General features: G+C 42.3%; 1 protein-coding gene across 3 annotated transcripts in view; it reads right to left on the bottom strand.

Annotated features, from left to right (window-relative positions):
- crppa (CDP-L-ribitol pyrophosphorylase A) overlaps positions 1-24,456 on the bottom strand; it is a 230,206-nt gene that overhangs the window by 180,744 nt on the left and 25,006 nt on the right. For all 3 annotated transcript variants that reach the window (XM_055661840.1, XM_055661847.1, XM_055661831.1), the window contains exon 3: positions 15,731-15,880. In XM_055661840.1, the coding sequence (XP_055517815.1) occupies positions 15,731-15,880 (150 nt within the window). The remainder of the gene's footprint in view (positions 1-15,730; positions 15,881-24,456) is intronic.

Genomic DNA, 24,456 nt, shown 5'->3' with positions numbered 1-24,456 from the left:
CTAACTTTGATGCGATGCGAGATGATTTAAAAGGAGTGAACTGGGACATTTTGTTTTATGGGAAAGATGTAGAAGAGAGATGGAGGACATTTAAAGGGGAAATTTTAAGAGTACAGAATCTTTATGTTCCTGTTCGGTTGAAAGGAAACAGTAAAAATTGGAAAGAGCCCTGGTTTTCAAGGGAAATTGGACATCTTGTTCGGAAAAAGAGGGAGATCTACAATAATTATAGGCAGCATGAAGTAAATGAGGTGCTTGAGGAGTATAAGGAATGTAAAAAGAATCTTAAGAAAGAAATTAGAAAAGCTAAAAGAAGATATGAGGTTGCTTTGGCAAGTAAGGTGAAAGTCAATCCAAAGGGTTTCTACAGCTATATTAATAGCAAAAGGATAAGGAGGGATAAAATTGGTCCATTGGAGAGACAGAGTGGACAGCTATCTGCAGAGCCAAAAGAGATGGGGGAGATATTGAACAATTTTTTTTCTTCGGTATTCACCAAGGAGAAGGATATTGAATTATGTGAGGTAAGGGAAACTAGTAGAGTAGCTATGGATACTATGAGGTTCAAAGTAAAAGAAGTACTGACACTTTTGAAAAATATAAAAGTGGATAAGTCTCCAGGTCCTGACAGGATATTCCCTAGGACATTGAGGGAAGTTAGTGTAGAAATAGCCGGGGCTATGACAGAAATATTTCAAATGTCATTAGAAACGGGAATAGTCCCCGAGGATTGGCGTACTGCGCATGTTGTTCCATTGTTTAAAAAGGGTTCTAAGAGTAAACCTAGCAATTATAGACCTGTTAGTTTGACTTCAGTGGTGGGCAAATTAATGGAAAAGATAATTAGAGACAATATATATAAGCATCTAGATAAACAGGGTCTGATTAGGAACAGTCAACATGGATTTGTGCCTGGAAGGTCATGTTTGACTAATCTTCTTGAATTTTTTGAAGAGGTTACTAGGGAAATTGACGAGGGTAAAGCAGTGGATGTTGTCTATATGGACTTTAGTAAGGCCTTTGACAAGGTTCCTCATGGAAGGTTGGTTAAGAAGGTTCAACTGTTAGGTATAAATGCAGGAATAGCAAGATGGATTCAACAGTGGCTGAATGGGAGAAGCCAGAGGGTAATGGTGGATGGCTGTTTATCGGGTTGGAGGCAGGTGACTAGTGGGGTGCCTCAGGGATCTGTGTTGGGTCCTTTGTTGTTTGTCATGTACATCAATGATCTGGATGAAGGTGTGGTAAATTGATGGCCAGTCTACAGAGTGATTTAGAGTTTAATGCTGAGTTTAATGCTGATAAATGTGAGGTGCTACACCTTGGCAGGACAAATCAAAATAGGACGTACATGGTAAATGGTAGGGAATTGAAGAATACAGTTGAACAGAGGGATCTGGGTATAACCGTGCATAGTTCCTTGAAGGTGGAATCTCATATAGATAGGGTGGTAAAGAAAGCTTTTGGTATGCTAGCCTTTATAAATCAGAGCATTGAGTATAGAAGCTGGGATGTAATGTTAAAATTGTACAAGGCATTGGTGAGGCCAAATCTGGAGTATGGTGTACAATTTTGTCGCCAAATTATAGGAAGGATGTCAACAAAATAGAGAGAGTACAGAGGAGATTTACTAGAATGTTGCCTGGGTTTCAACAACTAAGTTACAGAGATAGGTTGAATAAGTTAGGTCTTTATTCTCTGGAGCGCAGAAGGTTAAGGGGGGACCTGATAGAGGTCTTTAAAATGATGAGAGGGATAGACAGAGTTGATGTGGACAAGCTTTTCCCTTTGAGAATAGGGAAGATTCAAACAAGAGGACATGACTTCAGAATTAAGGGACAGAAGTTTAGGGGTGATATGAGGGGGAACTTCTTTACGCAGAGAGTGGTGGCGGTGTGGAATGAGCTCCCAGTGGAAGTGGTGGAGGCAGGTTCATTGGTATCATTTAAAAATAAATTGGATAGGCATATGGATGAGAAGGGAATGGAGGGTTATGGTACGAGTGCAGGCAGGTGGGACTAAGGGGAAAAAAAAATTGTTCGGCATGGACTTGTAGGGCCGAGATGGCCTGTTTCCGTGCTGTAATTGTTATATGGTTATATGTTATATGGTTATAAAGAAAGCACATCAACCCTTCTACTTCCTGAGAAGATTACGGGGATTCGTTTTGTCAGAGAGGTTTCTCTTCAACTTCTACAAGTGAACAGTCAAGAGCATATTTGTTGCATCACAGCCTGATTCGGCAACCTGAATGCCCAGGAGCGAAGAAGATTGCAAAAGGTTGTGAACACTGCCCAGTCCATCACTGGCTCTGACCTCCCCACCATCGAAAGGGATTTACCAGTCGCTGCCTCAAAAAGGCAGCCAGCATAATCAGAGACCCACACCACCCTGACCACATTCATTTCAGCCCGGCCATCAGGGATAAAGGTACAGGAGCCTGAAAGTTAATCTAGCATTTTGTGTTTATCTTTGGGGTAAACCAGCATCTGCAGTTCTTCCTACTCATCACTTTAACTGCTTAACAAGGCAAATGGTAGCTCATGCACCTCAGCACCACATGCAGCATCCTGAATATATTGCTGTTATTCCATCGTCAGCAAATCCTGGAACTTTTTACTTGTGGAGATATTTGCATCCCACAGGTCATAAAGGTCCAAGAATCCTTCATACCAGAAATTAAAATGCAACTCAAAGTGGAAAATTATTATTTGCATTTGGTGCCCACAACTTCCAAAATGATTTTTAAAAATGCAAGCCAAAAAACTAAAATGCTTATGAATGAACACTAGAGGATGTTTTCTCCAAAGATTCAACATTTGTATTGTAGTGAAGTCAAACAGCCCCAAGTATAACTTTGCCTCTGGACACATGCTAAAGAGATACTCTAGTATCAGCCGTCTACATGTCCTGCTCTGATACTTCATGTTCCATTGACTTCAAATACTTTCCACATCCTCTGTAGTTAGGCTGTCAGCAACGGGAGCAGGATGTTTAAAAGGATAATCCATTTGGGAAGCCCATTGCTCCACATGGATAATCCAGCTCAATATCCACACCAGTGCTAGCTCACCAACAATTTAAATTATTTCACACCATGCTGTGGAACAGTCCTAATTTCCAAACGCCAAACATTACTCGGTCACTGATCCCGGCTTTGATTTTAGAAGTATTTGCGTCCAATCTCGACAGGTTACTCGAGTCAGTGTTATAGGGTGTTATAGGCCTTGTGAATCCATGGTTGCTTGGCAACCATCCCAGCTGGCATGTTTGGCTGAGCTGAATGGGAAAGGAAAGTAATTGGTCTCAGTTGTCCCTCATTCATTGTCTGGAATGAAGCAGAGGGTAGATGTTATTCAAGATTGCAACTGAAACTCTGGAGCCCACTGATCTGGTGTTGAAGATTATGTTTGAAACCAAAAGGCACTTCACAAAAGTACGTACATTTTTCTGAAACTAAGTTATATAAAGCCAATATTGTTCTTTATGGCTTTAAAATAAAAATGGGTATACCATTAATGATTAATGCGTTAGCAAGAGCTGGCTTCCTATCTGAAATTAGATCTATAAATTACATGATCTCTCTCATCAAAAGGTATCTCTATTTCCAGTAGTTTTGTTTTGTTTTCTTTCCACACCCAGTGACTTTTCTTTAAGTCTGCGCTATATTGCACAGCCATCATTCACGAAAATGACAGTTGTATTTTGTGGTCTGTAAAGGCTTGGGTTACGAGAAATAATGGAGCTGCCACCTTTACAATAAAGGGCACATTATTTAATCTTATCTTAAAATCTCATCTGTCCTTTTTTGCTTTGCCAAACAAAAGTGTCTTCCATCTCCAGAAAATTCACAGGCAGCCATAAAGTCAATGCAGCTGCTTGCATCTTATTTCGTTACCAGTATTTGGTCTCAGAGTCCTCTGCAATACAATTGTGATATGCCTAGCCACAGCACACTGACAATATGTCAAGAGACATGTATTCAAGTAAATTTATAGTTAAACTGCCTGGAAGATTAATGTGCAGTAATTGCACAACTTCAATATTCAAACCAGTATTCTCTGCGTTTAAGAATGTATAGGAAACCTTTAACATTTTCAGGCATTTAAACCAGAATAATTGTTTTAAGAAAATTAATCTCCACATACCAAAGTTCATTTTGTAATAATTACTTAATATTTACCTTGTATTCTAGTTAGCTTTTCGAATTATTGTATTTTTGGATTGATGTCTTGCGGCATTGTGATATTTATTGAATTACACGAGGGTATTTTTATTTTTTTATTTTTGTTATAAATAAGTTCAAACAGAGACAGGTGTAAAAAGATGCTTCCATTCGCAAAGACTGCATATTTCAGGTTAAACATTTTTGACAGGGAGTCGTCTTCCTGTTTGAGTAAACAAAAAACATCATGCAGTGTAATTTGAAGCAAACTTAGGATGGAATCCGATACTGTGAGAACTTTCAAATTACAATTAGATACGTTTGACTCGGACTAAGTTGCAAAAAATTCTCTATTCAAGGGTCATAAGCCTATGGAATTCGCTTTCTAAAAAGGGTGGAGGGAGTTAGATCCTTGATAAGCAAGGGGGTGAAAGTACACCACAGATATACAGGAGAGCAGAGTTGAGGTTACAGCAGATCAAATGGTAGAATCACTTACAGGACTACCTCGCCAACTCTGCTCTTCATTCATATGTTTATAAACTGCTACAATTCTCCAGGAGATCTGATAAATATTCTGCCCATAGCAAAATCTAATATGAAGAGACTGAAGAACATCCACCATCATCTTCTCTGAGTAACTCAGAGAGATGGACAGATTGTTGACTTTGCAGGGGACATCACAGCCCAATGATTAACTGTATTACTTACTGGATAGTCAAAGGGTTTTTCATCCATGGTCAGGGTTGTCAAAAATAAGAGGGCAGAGGTTTAAGAAGAAAGGGAGAACATTTAAAGCAGATTTTTTTTTAAATATACAGAGAGAGTGGTTGATATTGGTAAAACTATTCAATGAACTTGTGTAACTTTGTCGGCGCCAGACTTGTAAATTGCGAAGGTGAGATCTGCTGGATGATTTTACCGGGTTGTATGCAAAACAAAGCATTTCACTGTACCTAGGTACATGTGACAATAAAGTATCATCGAATCACTGAATATCTCTAACGCACTGCCAGAGGTGGTGGAATCAACTCCAATTGCTTTGTTTAAGAGGCATTTGGACAGACACTTAAATAAGCAAGACATGGAGGAATACGGTCCTAATAAAGGCAAATAGGATTAACATAAAGGAGTAAAATAAAATCAGCACAGATGTGATGGGCCGAGGCCTGTTTCTCTGCTGTGCGATGATATTACTATTTGTGGGAGTTCATTGCTCATAATTTGGCTGCCATTCTTGCCAATAATGACAAGAGTGATTTCAATTCAAATGTAAATCATCATCAACTTGTTCAGCAAAGATTCAAGTATATATTAATAATTCAAGTATATATTAAGGATAGGCTTGCCAATATCACTCACTTTTACTTTGTAATCCAATGTATACAAGATATAATTGTTTGAATATTTATTGTACGGGGTTATGTGTCAACATATGTTCTCCCTCACAATTCTAAGCAAATTAAAGATTGCCAAAATTAGAGGCATGCAATTTACATCTTAACAAAATATACAAGACTTGTGTGAGGTGATTACCATTTGGAATCTATATTCTAATTTAATCAGGCCCGTCATGTTAAAACCATATCAAGCCACACAAAATAGTACAAAAGTTTCAGCTTTTAGTATGCGGTAATAACTGGAGACTATCTTGGGCCTGATGTTTGTGGAATAGGGAATTAGCAGGATCTCAGCTGGCATGTGGAGCACCCAGGAATCCAAACAATTAATAGCAAGGGCTCCATAACATTATCTTTATGTTCTTCCAGAGAGTCAATTGCATGAATTGGCAGGCTGCCAGCCGATCAATGCATGTTGTGGTTGAAGAGAGCAGCAGGGAAATGTTCTGCTCCAGCAATCCGGATAGATCCCAAGTTTGGGGTTGTCTCAAGGCTGAGAAGCAGGAGTCCAGTTAAGTCAAGTCTATTTTTTTTTTTAAACCATATGCATAAGGCCCATGAGGTACAGGTATAATGAAAATGTTGCCTGCAGCTGCAAGGCAGGCAGATGGAGTCATACAGAAACATGATTTATACAAAACTTACACAAAATTCTGCAAGACAGTAAAAAAAATCCCCATTCAAAACAAAACATGACATTAGTGCGAAACACAATGAGAGAGAAAATAAATATAGTGGAAATGCAAGAGATGGTCTGCAGTGTTTAATTCTGAAGATGGTGGGTGTGGACATGTGGTCAGGAGAGGGATGAGTACCATGATTGGAGAGAGGGGGATTGCTGGCAGGTGGGAAGGCAGAGGCCAAAGGATTGAGGGTTTGTTGCAGTCGTGGAGAGTGTGGCCAATTGGAAAAGGGGCGATGATCGATGTAATTGCATCTTCAACTTCCTGATCGGCAGACCACAATCAGTACAAATTGATTACGTTTCCTCCTCAATAACCATCGACACAGGGACACCTCGAGGCCATGTGCTCAAAGCATTGCTCTATTCTCTCCATACTGTGTCAGAAGTCTCCACTCCAACACCACCTTTAAATTTGTCGACTATACCATTATTGTTGATTGTTTAGTCTACTTTATTGTCATAAGTGCCAAGGTAAAGTGAAAAGCATTTTGTTGCATGCTGTCCAGTCAGCGGAAAGACTATACACGATTACAATCAAGCCAGATGATGGACAATGATGTGTCAGAGTACAGGAGGGTGATTGACATTCTGATTAAATGTTGCCAAAACCACAACCTTGTTCTCAATGTTAGCAAGACCTAGAAACTAATTGTTGACTTTAGGAAGGGAAAACCGGTGATTCACGGCCCTATCTTCATTGACGGGATGGTTTTTGAGAGAGCCAACAGCTTCAAATTCCAGGCGTGCATCTCTGAAAATTTGATGATATATCAACATGTATAAATCCACAAAATAAACATGCGACAGATAAGAACTTGATATAACAAAGCAGCATAAAAACAATGACAAGAGTTAGACATTTTGTAATTAGAATGAGAAACATATTTTACAGGCCTCTCTCTCTGTAATTAGAAGAGATTAAAAGACAAAAGCAATGATGGCATTGGCAAAATTAGATTGTAATTAGGGTCCCAGTTCATGTAATAACCTTTTTTTTTATACCAATCAAAATAAAGTGTATGATTCTACTCAAGCTTGTAAGTTTTAATCACATTCCCACAAAATTAATGAACCACAGAGGAATGTGTTTACAATTTATTCATAAGCATCCATAGTTATGCAAACTATTTTCTATGCTCAAAATTTCACTTGACAATTACATAAACTATTAAAAATCCACTAATCATGGTGAATTGTGTCAATTTTTTTAATTGACTCTCTTGGTTTCATTTGCAGAAGGTCGTATGTGCTGGGAATCCCCCATATGGTAGCAGCATACACTATTCTGAGTGCATACCCCAGATTGCCACATAACATCTAAGACGCCATATGTGAGTACAGACATTGCCATTGTCTGCCAGTCCTCAGGCAATTGCTATGCAGAGTCTGACCTTTGTTAAAAAAAAAACCAAAGCTTCCTTAAGGGAAACCACAATATTGGTTGCTTTTACAATGCATCACTCGTGATAGGCCCTCAACAACTGGAGAATTGATTGCCTCAAAAGACTTAACACTTCCTGTGGGATACCAATTGCTGAGCTATTGGTAGGAAAACCAGACAGTTTTTGACTGTTCTTTTGATACATTTCAATACTCTGGACTTGGGCATTTAAATTTCGGTAAATTTGCAGAAATTTGGAAGGTGCACAAAATGTTTTATTCAACAGTTTGCATTCACACACTTGCAATTAATGGAAAGAATGTAAATATTGTTGCTGGACACTGGAGCTTCTCAGTAGTTAACTAGTCTTCCTCTTCAAAAGCACCGCAAGGCAAAATGATGAAGCAGATGTGATTAATGTTGAACTTGAATAGGGTGATTTCACGAAAGGTCACTGGAGCCTAGATCCGCACCCACGTGACCGAAAGTCTCAACTGGAGTACATGCTATACATCCGGTACATGTTAGTGAATGGGAAAACACGCACTTTCCCACCCGTTAAAAACATCGAAAGCGGCCAGTTTTTGAGCTGCAATTTACTGTGCCAGTCGGGGTGACCGTGAGGCATAGCTACCTAGATTTACAATCCAAAAAAAGATAGAAACTAAGGTAAATTGAAGAGGGAGCTGTAGGTGCCGATCCAGCAGAAATGACCAGCGGACATTTGCCGTCGAGATTTAAAGGTCCAAAATATCGGGAATTATCGCGTTTGCTCAATAATGCCTTACTTTTGATGAAATTCAGCGAGCAAACGCGATAATTCCCGATATTTTGGACCTTTAAATCTCCACGGCAAATGTCCGCTGTTCACTTCCGCTGGATTTGCACCTTCAGCTCCCTCTTTAATTTACCTTAGTTTCTATCTTTTTTTTGGACTGTAAATCTAGGTAGCTGTGCCTCACAGTCACCCCGACTGGCACAGTAAATTGCAGCTGAAAAACTGTCCGTTTTCGATGTTTTTAACTGGTGGGAAAGTGCGTGTTTTCCCATTCACTAACATGTACCGGATGTATAGCATGTACTCCAGTTGAGATTTTCGGTCACGTGGGTGCGGATCTACGCTCCAGTGACCTTTCGTGAAATCACCCTATACTCAGTTGTCTTCACTGCAGCAAAGGCCCATTAAACTGAAAAGATTTACTTGAACTGTAACTAAATAATGAGACTTAGAGAACAATTTGAGAGCCTTTGAAAATGATCAATTGTATAACATAATAACGGCTAGTTTAAATTGCGAGTCAATCCTATACGTGTTAATATAAAGTACAGGACGAGCGATAGTTCTATCAGTGTAAGTCATGGATATACCAAAAATATGCACTATACATCATTCAAGCTAACAACAAGTCTGCAGGCATTGATTTAAGCAAATCATTTAAATAATTTCTGTAAATGTGAAACTGCTTTGCTTTTAAAACCAGAAAACATTGACTCAGATAGTGGCATTCATTAAAAGTACTGTAAATAATCTAGTGGCAAATTTAAAAAGACGCAACAAAATAAAATGTGCAAAGTGAAGCCTGATTGATGTATCACCCATTCCTTCTCTCCAGAGATGCTGAGTTACTCCAGCATTTTGTGTCCATCTTTGATGTATTTATACTATTGTACAGCAAGCCCGAATTACTATAGGATTTCAACAACTTATCATTCAATAGCACTTCAGTGTCAAATAAAGTGTCAATGCCAGGAACTCAGACAAACAAAAAATTTAATTGCGCATACAATCGCAATTAATCAATAATGAAATGCTTTAAGTGCTACAAAACCAAAATGAAAACAAGAAAATTCTATGTGTCCATAAAGCGTTCCAATGAAGAATCATTGACTCTAAACAATAATTCAGGTTCTTTCACTCTTTCCAATATTTCTGTTCATCTTTAATCACATCCATTATTAAGTCTTTAGCAAATTTGATTCACTTCTCATGATATCAAGCAAGTGCCATGATTACTGGATACAGCTCTTTCCTGATCAGATTACACCCTAACTGCAGTACTGAAAACCAGTGGTTCAGAAGCAGACTTGCCCATGGCCACAATAGTTACAACATAGGCAACTACCTGGCAATACAGAAAATTGCCCAGGCACATCCTGTTCACAAAAAACATGATTAATCCAATTGCCTAGGTCCTGCTCAATCAGTCTACTCTCAATCATTAACAAGTCAGATGGAAGGTATTGTGATATTTAGCTCAACAGTGCTATTTAGCAGCACATTCATTTATCACCTGCTCATTGAAGCTCAGATTGGGATTGTCAGAATTATTTAAGTCCAGACCCCATCACAGCCTTTAGCTAAATATGACTAAAGATGATAATTCTATAGATGAGGTGAGTGTGATTGCCCTTAACATTGAGATATCATTGGACAGAACATGACATCACACAGTCTTGCTAGAGCTTGTTCGTGGGCATCAAGGGGAAATACATCACCATGTTTAGCACGAAAACGGTTGTCACTATTGCTGTCGTCAATTATCTTAGTCCTTGGAATCTTTTTACAGTTCCTCAGGTCAGTGTCTTATGACCACCAGCTTCAGCTGCTTCTTCAATGACCTTCCTTCCATCACAAGTTCTGAATTAGCGATCCTATCTGATGACTACAGAATGTTCTATTCTCAGCAACTGAAGCAGTCGTCATCTGAATGCAGCAGTCTGGACAATATCCAGGTATGGGCTGATTAGCACATCACAAAAGTCATAGAATTTTCTTCTCCTACATGATGGACCAGAAATTCAACAAGACCTGCCACGTAGTACACCGAGGCTGCAAAAGCATGTCAGAATCTCGGTATTTCATGGTGAGTGACTTACCTCCTGACACCTCAAAGCCTTTTCACCGTTTACAATGCACAAATCAGGAGCATGGTAGATTAATCTTACAGTATATATTATATTAAATGTATCTTATATAATCTTGTATTGAAAATAAGTTAATTCTTAAAACGTCTGATTAGGTAGTGGGCCTCTCAGGCCATTTGGTCACAGGTCATTTGCTCTTTTTTGATGTCACATTCTTGTGAAGTGTTGTAATTACATGGCTCAAGATTTATGACTGGTTATACGTCCAAAACAAGTCTGGAATAATAATGAATTCTGTATTAAGTTTGATACGTTTAATTACACATATGTTGAGATAAGAGGTGATACATTTGAGCAGGTTGTATCTTTTATTTATATATATATATATATGTATCCAAGAAAGTAACTTTGTTTTGATCTGAGATAAGTCAGTGGTCTGCAGGTAAACATTCTTTTGAGTAATGCTGTCACTGTGAAAGCAAAGCCATAAAAAGAGGCCTAAAGATGAGGTTGGAATGCCATCCCCTAGAGATAACAAGAAAGGGGGAGGGTGTGTGAGCTAGCCAAGAAGCATTTGTCAAGTGTGACATTTATACAACCCTGTGTGCTCGGAGATAGGTGTGCGTTTGCAAAGATAGAGCAAATTCATACTTTTAAGGTTTATAATACAAGGTAATGTTAGTTTAAATATGTTAATTATAATGAGACCATCTGGGAAATATTGTGCTTTAATTTGGATTATAAACATTAGACCCCTGTGTTTAGATCTGTAGTTTAAGAGGTACCATTCTTCCCCAAGACGTATAGAGTTTAATGGGAACCATATCGTGTTTATATAAATTGAGTGACCACTGTATCTTTTATATTTTGAGAAGTGGGTTCTGGGAATTGTCCACTTTTCTTGGATTTCACTTTGTTGGAAGGAAACGACTGAACAAAGAAGTTAAGAGCACATGGCAGGCGAGGGGCGACAAAGGGGAAGTCATGTGACTACGTACATCTGTTGCAAATATGGAAATGTACTGGGAAGGAGGAGATAAGTGGGAGCAAGTGATTGGCTGATAAGGGAATGTTGGAAAATGATTGGATATGGAAATGTAACAGAGGTGGGGCATGCAGAGTTGAAAATGGTATAAAAAGAGATGATCCTTTGTTTGAGACTCAGCTCCACGTGGAGTGATGACGTGTGGGGGGATCCAACTTTTGTTTGCAAATAAAAGTTTAAACTTCTTGAAGAATTCTCCCCGTGGCCAGAATTAATTTGAGTATTGAAAACCACGACAATCTCCACCTGATTAAATGAGTGCAGCTTAAATAACTCCATAAATACCACACAGGACAAAGCAGTCCATTTGAAGAGTTCCGCATTCACCACACTGAACATGTATTTTTTCCACCACCGAAGCAGAGTGACTGCAGAGTAACAAATCTGCAATATGCACTGCAGCTACACTCCTCTTCAAAATTGTGACCTCTACCACAAGGAATAAAGATGAAAGGTTTTTGGGAACATCACCTCAGGTAGGTTTCCCCCAAGTTGCACATTATCTTGACTGTGTTTAATTCCTGGGACGTTCTACACATAGCATTGTCAAAGTACTTTCTCAGTAAGAACCACAACACTTCAAGATGGCAGGTCACAGACAATTAAGAAGGATCAATAAACAATGGCCTTTCTGGCCAAAGTCAGATCCCAAAAGTGGAATTAAAAAACATTCATTTTACAAGTACTGTCCAAATAAAAGAAACATCAGATGGCAATTTTTCCAGCATTTTTATCTACATTCGATTTTTCCAGCATCTGCAGTTCCTTCTTAAACATTTTGGCTACTCCACTGCGAAATCTCCTCAAGGTATGCCTACTTTGAAGAAGTTCTCCCCCTCTGTCCGGACAGTTTAATAACCTCCTCTCTCACTGCCCCTCTCTGTGATTCCCCCTTCCCTCCAACTGTACGAACACATCTTAACCCAGACCTGTTATCACAGCCACGTTTGCTTTCTCGGGACTTGCCAAAGTTTCGCTTTGATCTCCCGAAACTTCGGGCCTCACTCACCCAGACCTGCAACGGAGCCCAACACTACATCATCCAACGGCAGATCCACGCCTTCAATCAACGAATCCTGGCCCACCTGAACTCCACCAAGAAAAACATTTTTCACGCAGAGAGTGATGAGTCTCTGGAACTCTCTGCCACAGAAGGTAGTTGAGGCCAGTTCATTGGCTATATTTAAGAGGGAGTTAGATGTGGTCCTTGTGGCTAAGGGGATCAGGGGGTATGGAGAGAAGGCAGGTACGGGATACTGAATTGGATGATCAGCCATGATCATATTGAATGGCGGTGCAGGCTTGAAGGGGCGAATGGCCTACTCCTGCACCTAATTTCTATGTTTCTATGCACAGTCCTCCACTCACTCTGCAGCAACCCAGACTGGGTGATCAAACCTGCCGACAAGGGAGGTTCCGTGGTCATCTGGCGTGCTGATCTCGACAAGTCTATTTATCCTACTTATCCTTGGACCATGACCCCACAGACAAGCACCATGCCATTATCTCAAACACTATTGTAATTATGCTCCTACTCTTACCCCCCCCTAGTCTAGTTCAGTAAAACACCGAGTCAAGCACTGGATCAACTATTCTTTATTCTTCCCAAATACAAACAAACTCCCTATACAAGACCTAACTACCGCGGTTCAGATCCTGGTCTCTACTTGTCCAAGCCCTTCAGTCTCATGCGAGCAGACACCTCCAGCAGGTCACACGATCCCAAGTGCACCTCCAGAAGACCGACTCCAATCCTCGTGGGGTTCACTCTTTTATAGGGCATTGGACCCATGGCGCAAAATATATGGGGGGGGGGGCAGCCCCTACTAGCCTATCACACATATTGATCATATTATACAGTTATTGCCAGTTCCCTAACCCAATCACAAAGTACCCCATTACATTGTTTCCACAGAAGCTTCTAGATAGAAGCGTTAAATAAAGTAAAGAAAAAATTTCCCAGGTTGTATAAGCAATATGAACAAGGCTTCACACTTTAACCAATCATCAAATAACAGCACAAACACTCTGCAATGTTATTAACAATACCTTTTTACACCCCCCTCTATAACCAATCCTGATCATGCATTTGCAGACCTTCTTATCTCATTCTGCAAACCCTCATGCATATTAACAAAGGAAGGACATCTGGACCTCACCTTATCCTCAATTTCCATCAAGGGTCCAGACATCTTGGAGCCGTGACTCCCAGCTTGCAACTTTCACAGAAAGAGGCCAAGCAGGCCCTGCAAATACAGGGATCCTCCATTTTGTGATCTCTTTAATAGAGCCAATAATAACACTATCACTGGCTTCATCACTTCCGGCTCCCTGCCCTCCGAAGCCTCCAACCTCATTGTACCCTAGTCCCGCACGGCCTGATTTTACCTTCTCCCCAAAATCCACAAACCTGACTGCCCTGGCATTGATTCAGATTCAGATTCAGATTCAATTTTAATTGTCATTGTCAGTGTACAGTACAGAGACAACGAAATGCATTGTTTCTGCTTGTTTGTGTCCCACCAAACTTATTTCCACATACCTCTACTCCATCCTATCCCCCCTGGTCAAATCCCTCCCTACCTATGTCCAAGACATCTCACACGCTCTTCATCTACTCCATGACTTCTGTTTTCTAGGCCCCCATTTCCTCATCTTCACCATGGATGTCCAGTCATTCTACACTTCCATCCCCCACCAGGAGGGTCTTAAAGCTCTCTGTTTCTTCCTCGACCGCAGAACCAACCGATCCCTGTCTACCGATACTCTCCTCTGCCTAGCGGAGCTGGTCCTTATCCTCAACAACTTTTCATTTGACTCCTCCCATTTCCAAATCCAAGACGTAGCTATGGGCACCCAGCTATGCCTGCCTCTTTGTAGGGTACATCGAACAATCCTTGTTTGAGGCGTACCGTGGCCCTATCCCCGAACTCTGCCTTCGCTACATTGACGACTGTATTGGTGCTACCTCCTGCACCCATGCAGATCTCACTGGCTTCATCCCTTTCACCACTAACTTCCATCCGGCACTCAAATTCATCTGGACCATTTCCAACATCTCCCTATCTCCATCGCAGGTAACAGACGACTGACCGACATCTATTATAAACTCACCGACTCCCATGGCTATCTGGACTACACTTATACCCAACCTGCTTCCTGTAAGGACTCTTCACCCAATTCCTCCGTCTACGCCGCATCTGCAACCAGGATGTGGTGTTCCAAACTCGAACATCGAAGATGTCCTCATTCTTTAGCGAACGGGGGTTCCCCTCTTCGACTGTAAATGAGGCTCTCACCAGGGTCTCTTCTATACCTCGTAACTCTGCTCTCACTCCCCATCCCCCCCACTTGTAACAAGGGCAGAGTCCCCCTTGTCCTCACCTTCCACCCTACCAGCCGGCACATACAACAGATGATCCTCCGACATTTTCACCACCTCCAACGGGATCCCAACACTGGCCACATCTTCCCATCTCCTCCTCTTTCAGTTTTCCGCAGAGACCGCTCCCTGTGTAATTCCCTGGTCAATTCGTCCCTTCTCACCCAAACCACCCTCTCCCCTGGTACTTTCCCTTGCAACCGCAGGAAATGCTACACTTGTCGCTTTACCTCCCCCCTTAACTCCATCCAAGGACCTAAGCAGTCTTTCCAGGTGCGGCAGAGGTTCACCTGCACCTCCTCCAACCTCATCTATTGCATCCACTACTCTAGGTGTCAGCTGCTCTACATCGGTGAGACCAAGCGGAGGCTTGGTGATCGTTTCGCCCAACACCTCTGCTCGGTTCGCAATAACAAACCTGATCTCCCGGTGGCTCAGCACCTCAACTCCTCCCATTCCGAATCCGACCTTTCTGTCCTAGGCCTCCTCCATGGCCAGAGTGAGTCCCACCGTAAATTGGAGGAGCGGCACCTCATATTTTGCTTGGGTGATTTACACCCCAGCGGTATGAACATTGACCTCCAATTTCAGGTGGTCCTTGCTTTCTCTCTCTTTCCCCTCCCATTCCCAGCTCTCCCACAGCCGTTGCCGCCACTTCCTTTCTTCTTATCACCCCCACATTAGTCTGAAGAAGTGTCTCGGCCACCTGTCACCTACTCCTTCGCTCCATAGATGCTGCCTCACCCGCTGAGTTTCTCCAGCATTTTTATCTACTTCAGATGGCAAGATGTGCTGTAAGATTTCTACCTGCTCATATGCTCTGTAAATGACATCAAACGTGAAGGCTTGGGGCATTTCACTTGCCCTGTATTTGGAACGTTCCAGTGAATGGTCAAGATATCCCTCTGGGTTCGTTGCAACAACAGTGGAAATAAGTGGTCTGATTGCACCTGCAGCCTAGAGACAAAACAAAAATAACAGCTTTAGAGTCTCTCTCCTCAATGGAATGGCAGTAGATAATACAGTTAAAAAGAAATGCCCAATACATGCTGGATAACAACTGGCTGGGAATCTGCACTGAAGCTCAGGGTGTAGAAAATATCATAGCAGTCATGAAGACTTGGGGTTACATACAAGGTGGTCATGAAAACAAAGCAAAGACCTTTTGCTAGACTTATGTCTTTAATGTCGGGGCTAGAGTTGTGAGGCAACAGCTTTACCTACTGTGTCACAATACTATCTGTTGTGTTAATAGAAGATGGCGCAACACAGCCATAGTCACAAAAGAAGTCTAATAAATGCAACAGTGCTACGTGCTGTGAATAATGAGGAAACTGAAACTGACTCCAATATTCATCAAATATCAATGACAGATTCAAGGAGAAATGGAAGATTAAAGGGCAAAATAATAGCAAAAAAGGTAGGATCAAGAATAAGCTTTTCTCCAATAGGAATAATGAATGTATGTTTGAAAGAAAGTAAAACATCATCTGTGTAATGGGAGCTGCTCTATGATCAAGAAAGAGAGCACAGAAAGGCAGTTTAAATATCTAGATTTGTGGACAAGCTGAGGTTCAGACATGTAAACAGAAGCTGGTATCACGTAATGGCTAAGATAATAGCATTGATGATCTGATCACCTTTTCCCTTTTAAGCATATGATCAGAAAAGATGGCTATCGAAAGATAATTCACTTTGATATCTGCATGGCCTTCAATGGAAGCCAAAATTCCACACACCAGAGCTTCCAATTTTCCGCATCCTTTGGTTATGTCGGTGTAATTCAGAACTAATCATTGCTCGTGGCAAATATGAAGTTATACAATACTTTTCGATTTTTTTTTCTAATCGGTCTGAAAAGGATATTAATGCAAAGGTTCAAATGTCAATTATGACATCCTAATTTAAAACGTTTGTGTAATTTATATTCATGAAAAAGGCTTAACTTAATAAGAAACAATGCACGTATCTATTTATCTCTGTCAGTTTAGGCTTATCCTCAAATCAATTTTGGCTTTGAGGTGCATAACTGCTTTCATTTAGGATGATTAGTTTTGGAGGACGCAAATACTCCAAAATTGCTTCCACATGTTCCTATCACACAGATTGGTTTGTACAAGTTCACTTCACAAAGTGGCAACATTTCACAGACATTTTATTGTGAATTAAGCTTCCTATGAAAAATAATATTTCTACTCGCAGGCGTCCTCTACTTTTACAGGTAGAAACGAGTACCTCAGGTTCAGACATCGCCGGCAGAATTTATATTAAAATTTGTGTCATGCACGGAATGTCAAAGCCACATAAAAGCAGACATTCCATTCTTTTAGCCAAGAGTGTGTAGTACTTTCATTTTGAGTGCACCTTAAGGTGTGGTGAGGAATCTCAAGAAATAATTGAATAACGTCTGTCCGATCATTCAGATCTGTCGTCTTTACTCTCTTAACTGAGCAGACGTCTGGAATCGGCTGGAGTCTTTGCCTTCCATCACAGTGAGGAGGAGATTCACTGTGATGGATGTTTGTGTAAATTGGGTTGTGTCTTGGTTCTTTTTCTTGTTTGTATGACTGCAGAAACCAAATTTTGTTTGAACCTCTGGGTTCAAATGACAACAAATAAATTGTATTGTATTGTATTGTATTGTATTGTATTGTAGTGAGTCACAGATCACACACCAGCTGAACGATGGTCACAGGAACATCTGCACAGTGTTCGCGACTTCTCCATTATCATGTGAATGAAATGTAATTCACACAAAACATTCATTCTCTTCACCTCTCTACGGATGGTCCTTTTTAGTTTGGTTCAGTTTAGAGATAAAACGCAGAAACAGGCCTTTTGGCACACCGTGTCTGTGCCGACCAGTGATTCCCATACACTAGCACTATCCTACGCACTAGGGACAATTTACAATTTTTATTTTACCAAAGTCAATTAACTTACAAACCTGTACATCTTCAGAGTGTGGGAGGAAAACTGAGCTCCCGGAGAAGAACCCACGCTGTCTCGGTGAAAACATATGAACTCTGTACTGACAGCACCCGTAGTCGGGATGGAACTCTGGTCCCTGGCACTGCCAGGCAACAACTCTACCGCTGCTCCACCATAGAAGTTTGTGCTGACTTCTTCCAGCAGTTTCTGCTTTTGGTTAATATTTCTAACATTGGTAGCTTCTTGTTCCACTTTTACATGGCCTTCCAACAAATGCTACCCTCAGTTACAAGGATGCTCAATGCACAGTGACTTACTCACTAATGCTTCAAAAGACTTTCCACCATCAAAAAGCACAAGTTGAAGTCATGAATGTGGTGAAGTACTCTCCACCAATGGGGAGTTTTTCAGATGCTAACAGCAGGTAGCAACGTATCTATTCAATTCTATACAGTTCAGTTTATTGTCACGTGTACCAAGGTACAGTGAAAAACTTTTGTTGCGTGCTAACCAGTCAGCAGAAAGGCAATACATGAGTACAATCTTTACTATGCACCTTCAATGTGGATTGACCAAATAACTGCTGGAACTCACAGAATTCTCCAACATGAGGTTTAGGCACATGGAAGTAAAAGGAATAGTGGAATATGGATCATATACAGGCAGATGAGATCAGTTTAGTTTGGTATCGTTTTCGGCACAAACATTGTGGCCCAAGGGCCCTTTCCTGTGCTGTAACTGTTCTATGTTGTCCATGTCGCAGTTATGAAGGTCAATCAGTCTCAACTATTTTCTTTCAGAGCTCTGTGGGAAAAGACCGTCGGGTCTTACAACCAACAAGTCACAGATGCAGCAGCCAGGTTGTCTTGTTTCCAAGTTAAATCCCCTGGCTGTTTTCGCAAAAAGTCACAAGATGCAATAGACCAAACTCAAGATACCCAAATCGCACAGGCTTATTCAAAAATTCCAAACTGTCCCATTCCATGAATGTTCAAGTGGTCTGCAAACAGGCAACAACAGTCCTTAATAAGGTGTGACAGCTGCCATGATTTATTCACTCTATATTATCTGGTGTTCCTGGAATCTTCACACCCAATATGTTCTCAATGCACCCATGAGTAACAATTGTCTGTAGATTCCCCACATAGTTTGATCATTCTCTGGTGTTCCTGGTATCTTCACACCCAATATGTTCTCAATGTACCCATGAGTAACAATTGTCTGTAGATTCCCCACATAGTTTGTTTTCAATATGCCTAAATAAAAATAACTTCTGTTAAGACAAGTTAAAGTGGTGAATCCTCATTGGATAAAGTCCTCATTTATAAATCTGTCTGACGAATCAGTTCATCTTATAGATTTTTTCGAGCCATGTCATGAAACAACCTTGAAACCACATTTTGGTGAAATCATGGACAAAGTCAGCATGGATCAGGAAATCGTGTTGACGAATCTTATTTTATTCTTGGACCAATTAATCCTCCAGCATTAGTAACAACTTAAAGCACAAGGCATTGGGGGTTCAGTATTGATGTGGATAGAGATCTGCCTGGCAAACAGGAAGCAAAGAGTAGGAGTAAACGGGTCCTTTGCACAATGGCAGGCAGTGACTAGTGGGGTACCGCAAGGCTCAGTGCTGGTACCCCAGCTATTTACAATATATATTAATGATCTGGATGAGGGAATTGAAGGCAATATCTCCAAGTTTGCGGATGACACTAAGCTGGGGGACAGTGTTAGCTGTGAGGAGGATGCTAGGAGACTGCAAGGTGACTTGGATAGGCTGGGTGAGTGGGCAAATGTTTGGCAGATGCAGTATAATGTGGATAAATGTGAGGTTATCCATTTTGGTGGCAAAAACGGGAAAGCAGACTATTATCTAAATGGTGGCCGATTGGGAAAGGGGGAGATGCAGCGAGACCTGGGTGTCATGGTACACCAGTCATTGAAGGTAGGCATGCAGGTGCAGCAGGCAGTAAAGAAAGCAAATGGTATGTTAGCTTTCATTGCAAAAGGATTTGAGTATAGGAGCAGGGAGGTTCTACTGCAGTTGTACAGGGTCTTGGTGAAACCACACCTGGAGTATTGCGTACAGTTTTGGTCTCCAAATCTGAGGAAGGACATTATTGCCATAGAGGGAGTGCAGAGACGGTATCGGGCGGCTCTGGCCAGCAGGGCTTCGCACAAGGTCCGCGTTTTTTATTATTTTCTATACTGTGTTTTAAAGCACAAGTCATTTTTTGTTGGGTTCAGTATGTGGGGGGGGATGGAACTGGCTGGGAGGGGGGGGAAACTTTTTAAATCTCTCCCTGCAGTGGAACCCGGTCCTTTTCACGTCGGGTTTCCATTGTCGTTGAGGCCGTAACGAGGAGCGGCCTCCAACAGGAGGAAGCCTGGGGGTACTCAGGTGCTACTCACCGTCGCCGTCGCGGGGATCTGGTCGAGGGAGCGAAGTTGCTGCTATCTCCAGCTGCTGAGTCGGAGACTGCTGCGGAGTCGGGGGGCGGAGTTCGGAGGCTGCTGCGAGTCGGAGGCTGCTGCTGCTATGCGGGGGCTGCTGCTGCGGGTCTGCGGATAGCGGCGCCGGGAGCCCGCGGCTCCTCTGGAGGCAGAGACAGTATTTCGTGGATAAATGTGAGGGCGAATTCTCCCGCCCGAGTTGCGGGGTTTGAAGAACTCCTGGATCGGGGCCTAACACCATTGTGCGCGATTGGGAACGGCTGGGGACTTTACGAGCGCACACCTGGGGGTCTCCAACACCAAGACCCGGAAGGTCGCACCACCCGGCGTGGCAGCAATGGCCGCGGGACAATCGCCATCGCCAGCCGGGGGCTTTGACTTTGACTCTGACATCGGGGGGGGGGGAGAGTGCAGTGGAGAGATAAGTTTTTTTTGGCCTTCCATCACAGCTATGTGATGGATGTTTATATAAAATTGTAATTATGTTGTGTCTGGGTCTATTTGTGTGTAATGTATGGCTGCAGAAACGGCATTTCGTTTGGACCTCTAGGGGTCCAAATGACAAATAAATTGACTCTTGACTCTCTTGACCACACTGATTCCTGGGATGGCAGGACTGTCTTATGAAGAAAGACTGGATAGACTTGGTTTATACTCTCTACAATTTAGGAGATTGAGAGGGGATGTTATAGAAACTTACAAAATTTTTAAGGGGTTGGACAGGCTAGATGCAGGAAGATTGTTCCCGATGTTGGGGAAGTCCAGGACAAGGGGTCACAGCTTAAGGATAAGGGGGGAATCCTTTAAAACCGAGATGAGAAGAACTTTTTTTCACACAGAGAGTGGTGAATCTCTGGAACTCTCTGCCACAGAGGGTAGTTGAGGCCAGTTCATTGGCTATATTTAAGAGGGAGTTAGATGTGGCCCTTGTGGCTAAGAGAATCAGGGGGTATGGAGAGAAGGCAGGTACGGGATACTGAGTTGGATGATCAGCCATGATCATATTGAATGGCGGTGCAGGCTCGAAGGGCCGAACGGCCTACTCCTGCACCTAATTTCTATGTTTCTATGAAAACGTTCACCGAGGGCAGCCCGCAGAGGTGACAGCGGAACCTCCGGTCGGTCCTCGAAGAAAGGGGAACTAAATCCCCATTCATAAAAGAAAAGGTGAGGGTATATTGCGCGAGAGGGTTAATAATTGACAATATGCCGCTGCCTGTCCGCTGACTTAAAAAGTTCCCACGGTAGACACGATACACAGTGTATCGTGAGTCTTGCGTGGGAACTTTTTAACTCAGCGGGCAGGCGGCAGCAGATTGTCGCTCCCTTCAGTTTCACCCCACCTACACCCCTCTGCTTCCCGGCCATGTGTGTGACCCCTTCCCTCCCCTCTCCAGCTCCCCGCTCATTGCACCGGCGCGGGGGCTTTGCACTGTCTTCACGTCGGCGATGCCAGCATACAATGCAGTCACCAGAGACGTCAGGACCAATTGGACGTCGACCACCAGGCCCACCGCAAGCACGGAGATCCCAGAGACCCACAGGCTGCAGCAGCCCAGCCCAGCCCCGCTCCAACTACAGAGGAACCTGGGTTGCGGATGACGGGGCGCAGCTCGGGGCGTCGTAGGGGCCCATCGGGGAGCGGGTTCCTGTTGGTCCTGACATCTCCGGCCACCTGCTATCCTCCGGGAACTGTACCGCCCTTGCAGGAGAGTGGGGTTGTTTGCAGTTGCAGAGGGAGGGGGCAAGGGCGGTACAGTTCCCAGTCTCAGCTCCAGTCCAGGGGGGTGACCGGAGACGTCAGGACCAACGGGATACCGACCCCCAGGCCCACTGCAAGCACGGAGATCCCAGAGACCCACAGCCAGCAGCAACTCCAGCCCAGCCCCGCTCCAACTCCAGAGGAACACGTAGCGGCAGAAGCTGATGGTGTGCAAGGTACGTCTTGTTCTTGGGGTGGCAAAGCTCGGGCTGTGGGCAAACTACCACGTCGCCGTAGCGGCCCATCGGGGAGAGGATTCCTCTGGAGTTGGAGGGGGAGGGGGGTATTGTGCTGTTTGATCGCCCCCTGCTATCCCAGGGACAGGGAGACACAGCGGCTTTTTAGACTGGTGGGCATTCACTTCCAAAGTTCTGCCCACACAGTCAGTACACCTCTCCTACACTGTATTTCATACAAACATTTATTCTGCAAGAAAAAACTACATTGGAGACTCAAACTCGCGACCGAGTAACTGCCAGGATCGAGGCGCAAACTCGCGACCTAGCTCGGGGATTCAAGAATCCCCGAGCTAGGCCGCCTAAGGGCATGTAGCCCCGCTAGGGTGACATGAGTGCGAGAGGTGATTCAATGCTGCGGGCACATTTACAAATTCAGGAATTCATTCAACACACTGCATTTCATACAGACATTTATTCTGCAAGAAAAAACGACATTGAAGACTCAAACTCGCGACCGAGTAACTGCCGGGATCAAGGCGCAAACTCGCGACCTTGCGGATATGAGCCGAGCACTCTACCACTGAGCCAGCCATTAAAATCTACGCTAAAAAATTTCCATTCCGAAGGCCGACAAATTCTGAATTACGAAAAGTGTCTGGTCCCAAGGCTTTCGGATAAAAGGTTGTGTACCTGTATTTGGTGAAATTGAGATAATGTATTTCACAGCCATAATTATATTGAAATATTGCACTCGCATCTTAAAAAATGTATAACTGTTCTATTGATTTACACAAAATTCATCAATAAAATAATTACTAAATATAACAAGGTAAGTGACCAGACATAGAGTAAATAAGCAGTGACATTTACAGGAATACAATTGGAGGAGACACAACAAATTGCAGATGCTGGCTTATAAAAAGACCCAAAGTGCCAGAGTAACTAAATGGGTCAGGCAGCATATCTGGAGAACATGGATAGCTGCTGAGTTGTTCCAGCACTTTGTGTCTTTTTTGACCTAGAGGATATTTTTCTAAAATGTTATACTCCTCCTTACTATCAGCAGAAGGTTAAAGGACATTTAACATACATGGAATTTGGCAGGAAAATCATGTTATACAAGAATAATGCAGAATTTGTGAAGCACTATGTTGCAAAAAATGTGATTCATACCATTTCTTGCAAGTAAACACTCTTCTTTTCTTTGCATTGACCTTACATTGAACAATAATTATCTTTGTGAACGTTCACAGTGTCTCAAGTCAGCTTATTTCAATCTCTAAATATGGTTCTAACAAATAACTGGAATAAAAATGAACAGAATAATCTTCCCTTGGCCACCTCCACAACCACCGTCTCCCTGCCCCCCAACCTTATGTTTTTGTCAATGGATGAGTGGTTTCCTTTCTCATTTCATCTGTCAGCAGTCACAATTCATTCCCAAATTCAGTACAGAATAAAAGGTAATTCTGTATGCAAGAAACAAAACTATTCAAAACTCCTCATAATAACCCTTTCAGGTAAATGCCATAGGTTGTACAACTTGCCAGCCCAACCCAACCTAACGAAAGATTTGAAAAGGATCTATTATAGCACAACCTCCAATGATAATTACTCCAAGACAGAAGGCTACCACACAAAGTAATCTATCACGTCTTTTCTGTGCAAAAAGAAACAGTTTTGTAATAAATTAATCATAACAATGACTTACCATCATCCAAAAACAAGCTTCCACCTAATAACATAAATTGTTCTTTCCTCACACTGGGTTTCAACTACATTATGCATTTTTACCACAATTAAAAATACATAGAAGCAACAAGGATTGCTCACGGAAATTACGGGGCAATAGACGAGGGCAGTATCAGGTTCAGTGGTAACAACTCTACGGGCTAAGTAATCTACTTGCATTCTTCATGTTCATGGATAAAGCAGTAAGGTCTGTCTGAAGGGCCTGTCCCACTGCGGCGACCTAATTTGTGAGTTTAAAAGTTTGCCATCGACTCATACTCGCAGCATGGTTGACACGAGGTCCTAGAAGGACTTTGTAACTCTCCTTCATGCTCGAGAGTAGTCCCCGCATACTTGAGGCCTCAGCTAGGTTGCGGCGTTTTTTTCAACATGCTGTAAAATGCCCGCAAGTAAAAAAAAGGTTGCCATGGAAAAAAATCTATATTTTTTTACTCGTAGGTTTGGTCGAG

The sequence above is a fragment of the Leucoraja erinacea genome, chromosome 2 (assembly GCF_028641065.1).
Source record: "Leucoraja erinacea ecotype New England chromosome 2, Leri_hhj_1, whole genome shotgun sequence".
In the NCBI taxonomy this organism is placed as follows: Eukaryota; Metazoa; Chordata; class Chondrichthyes; order Rajiformes; family Rajidae; genus Leucoraja; species Leucoraja erinaceus.
This window is presented reverse-complemented; position numbering and strand designations above follow the sequence as displayed.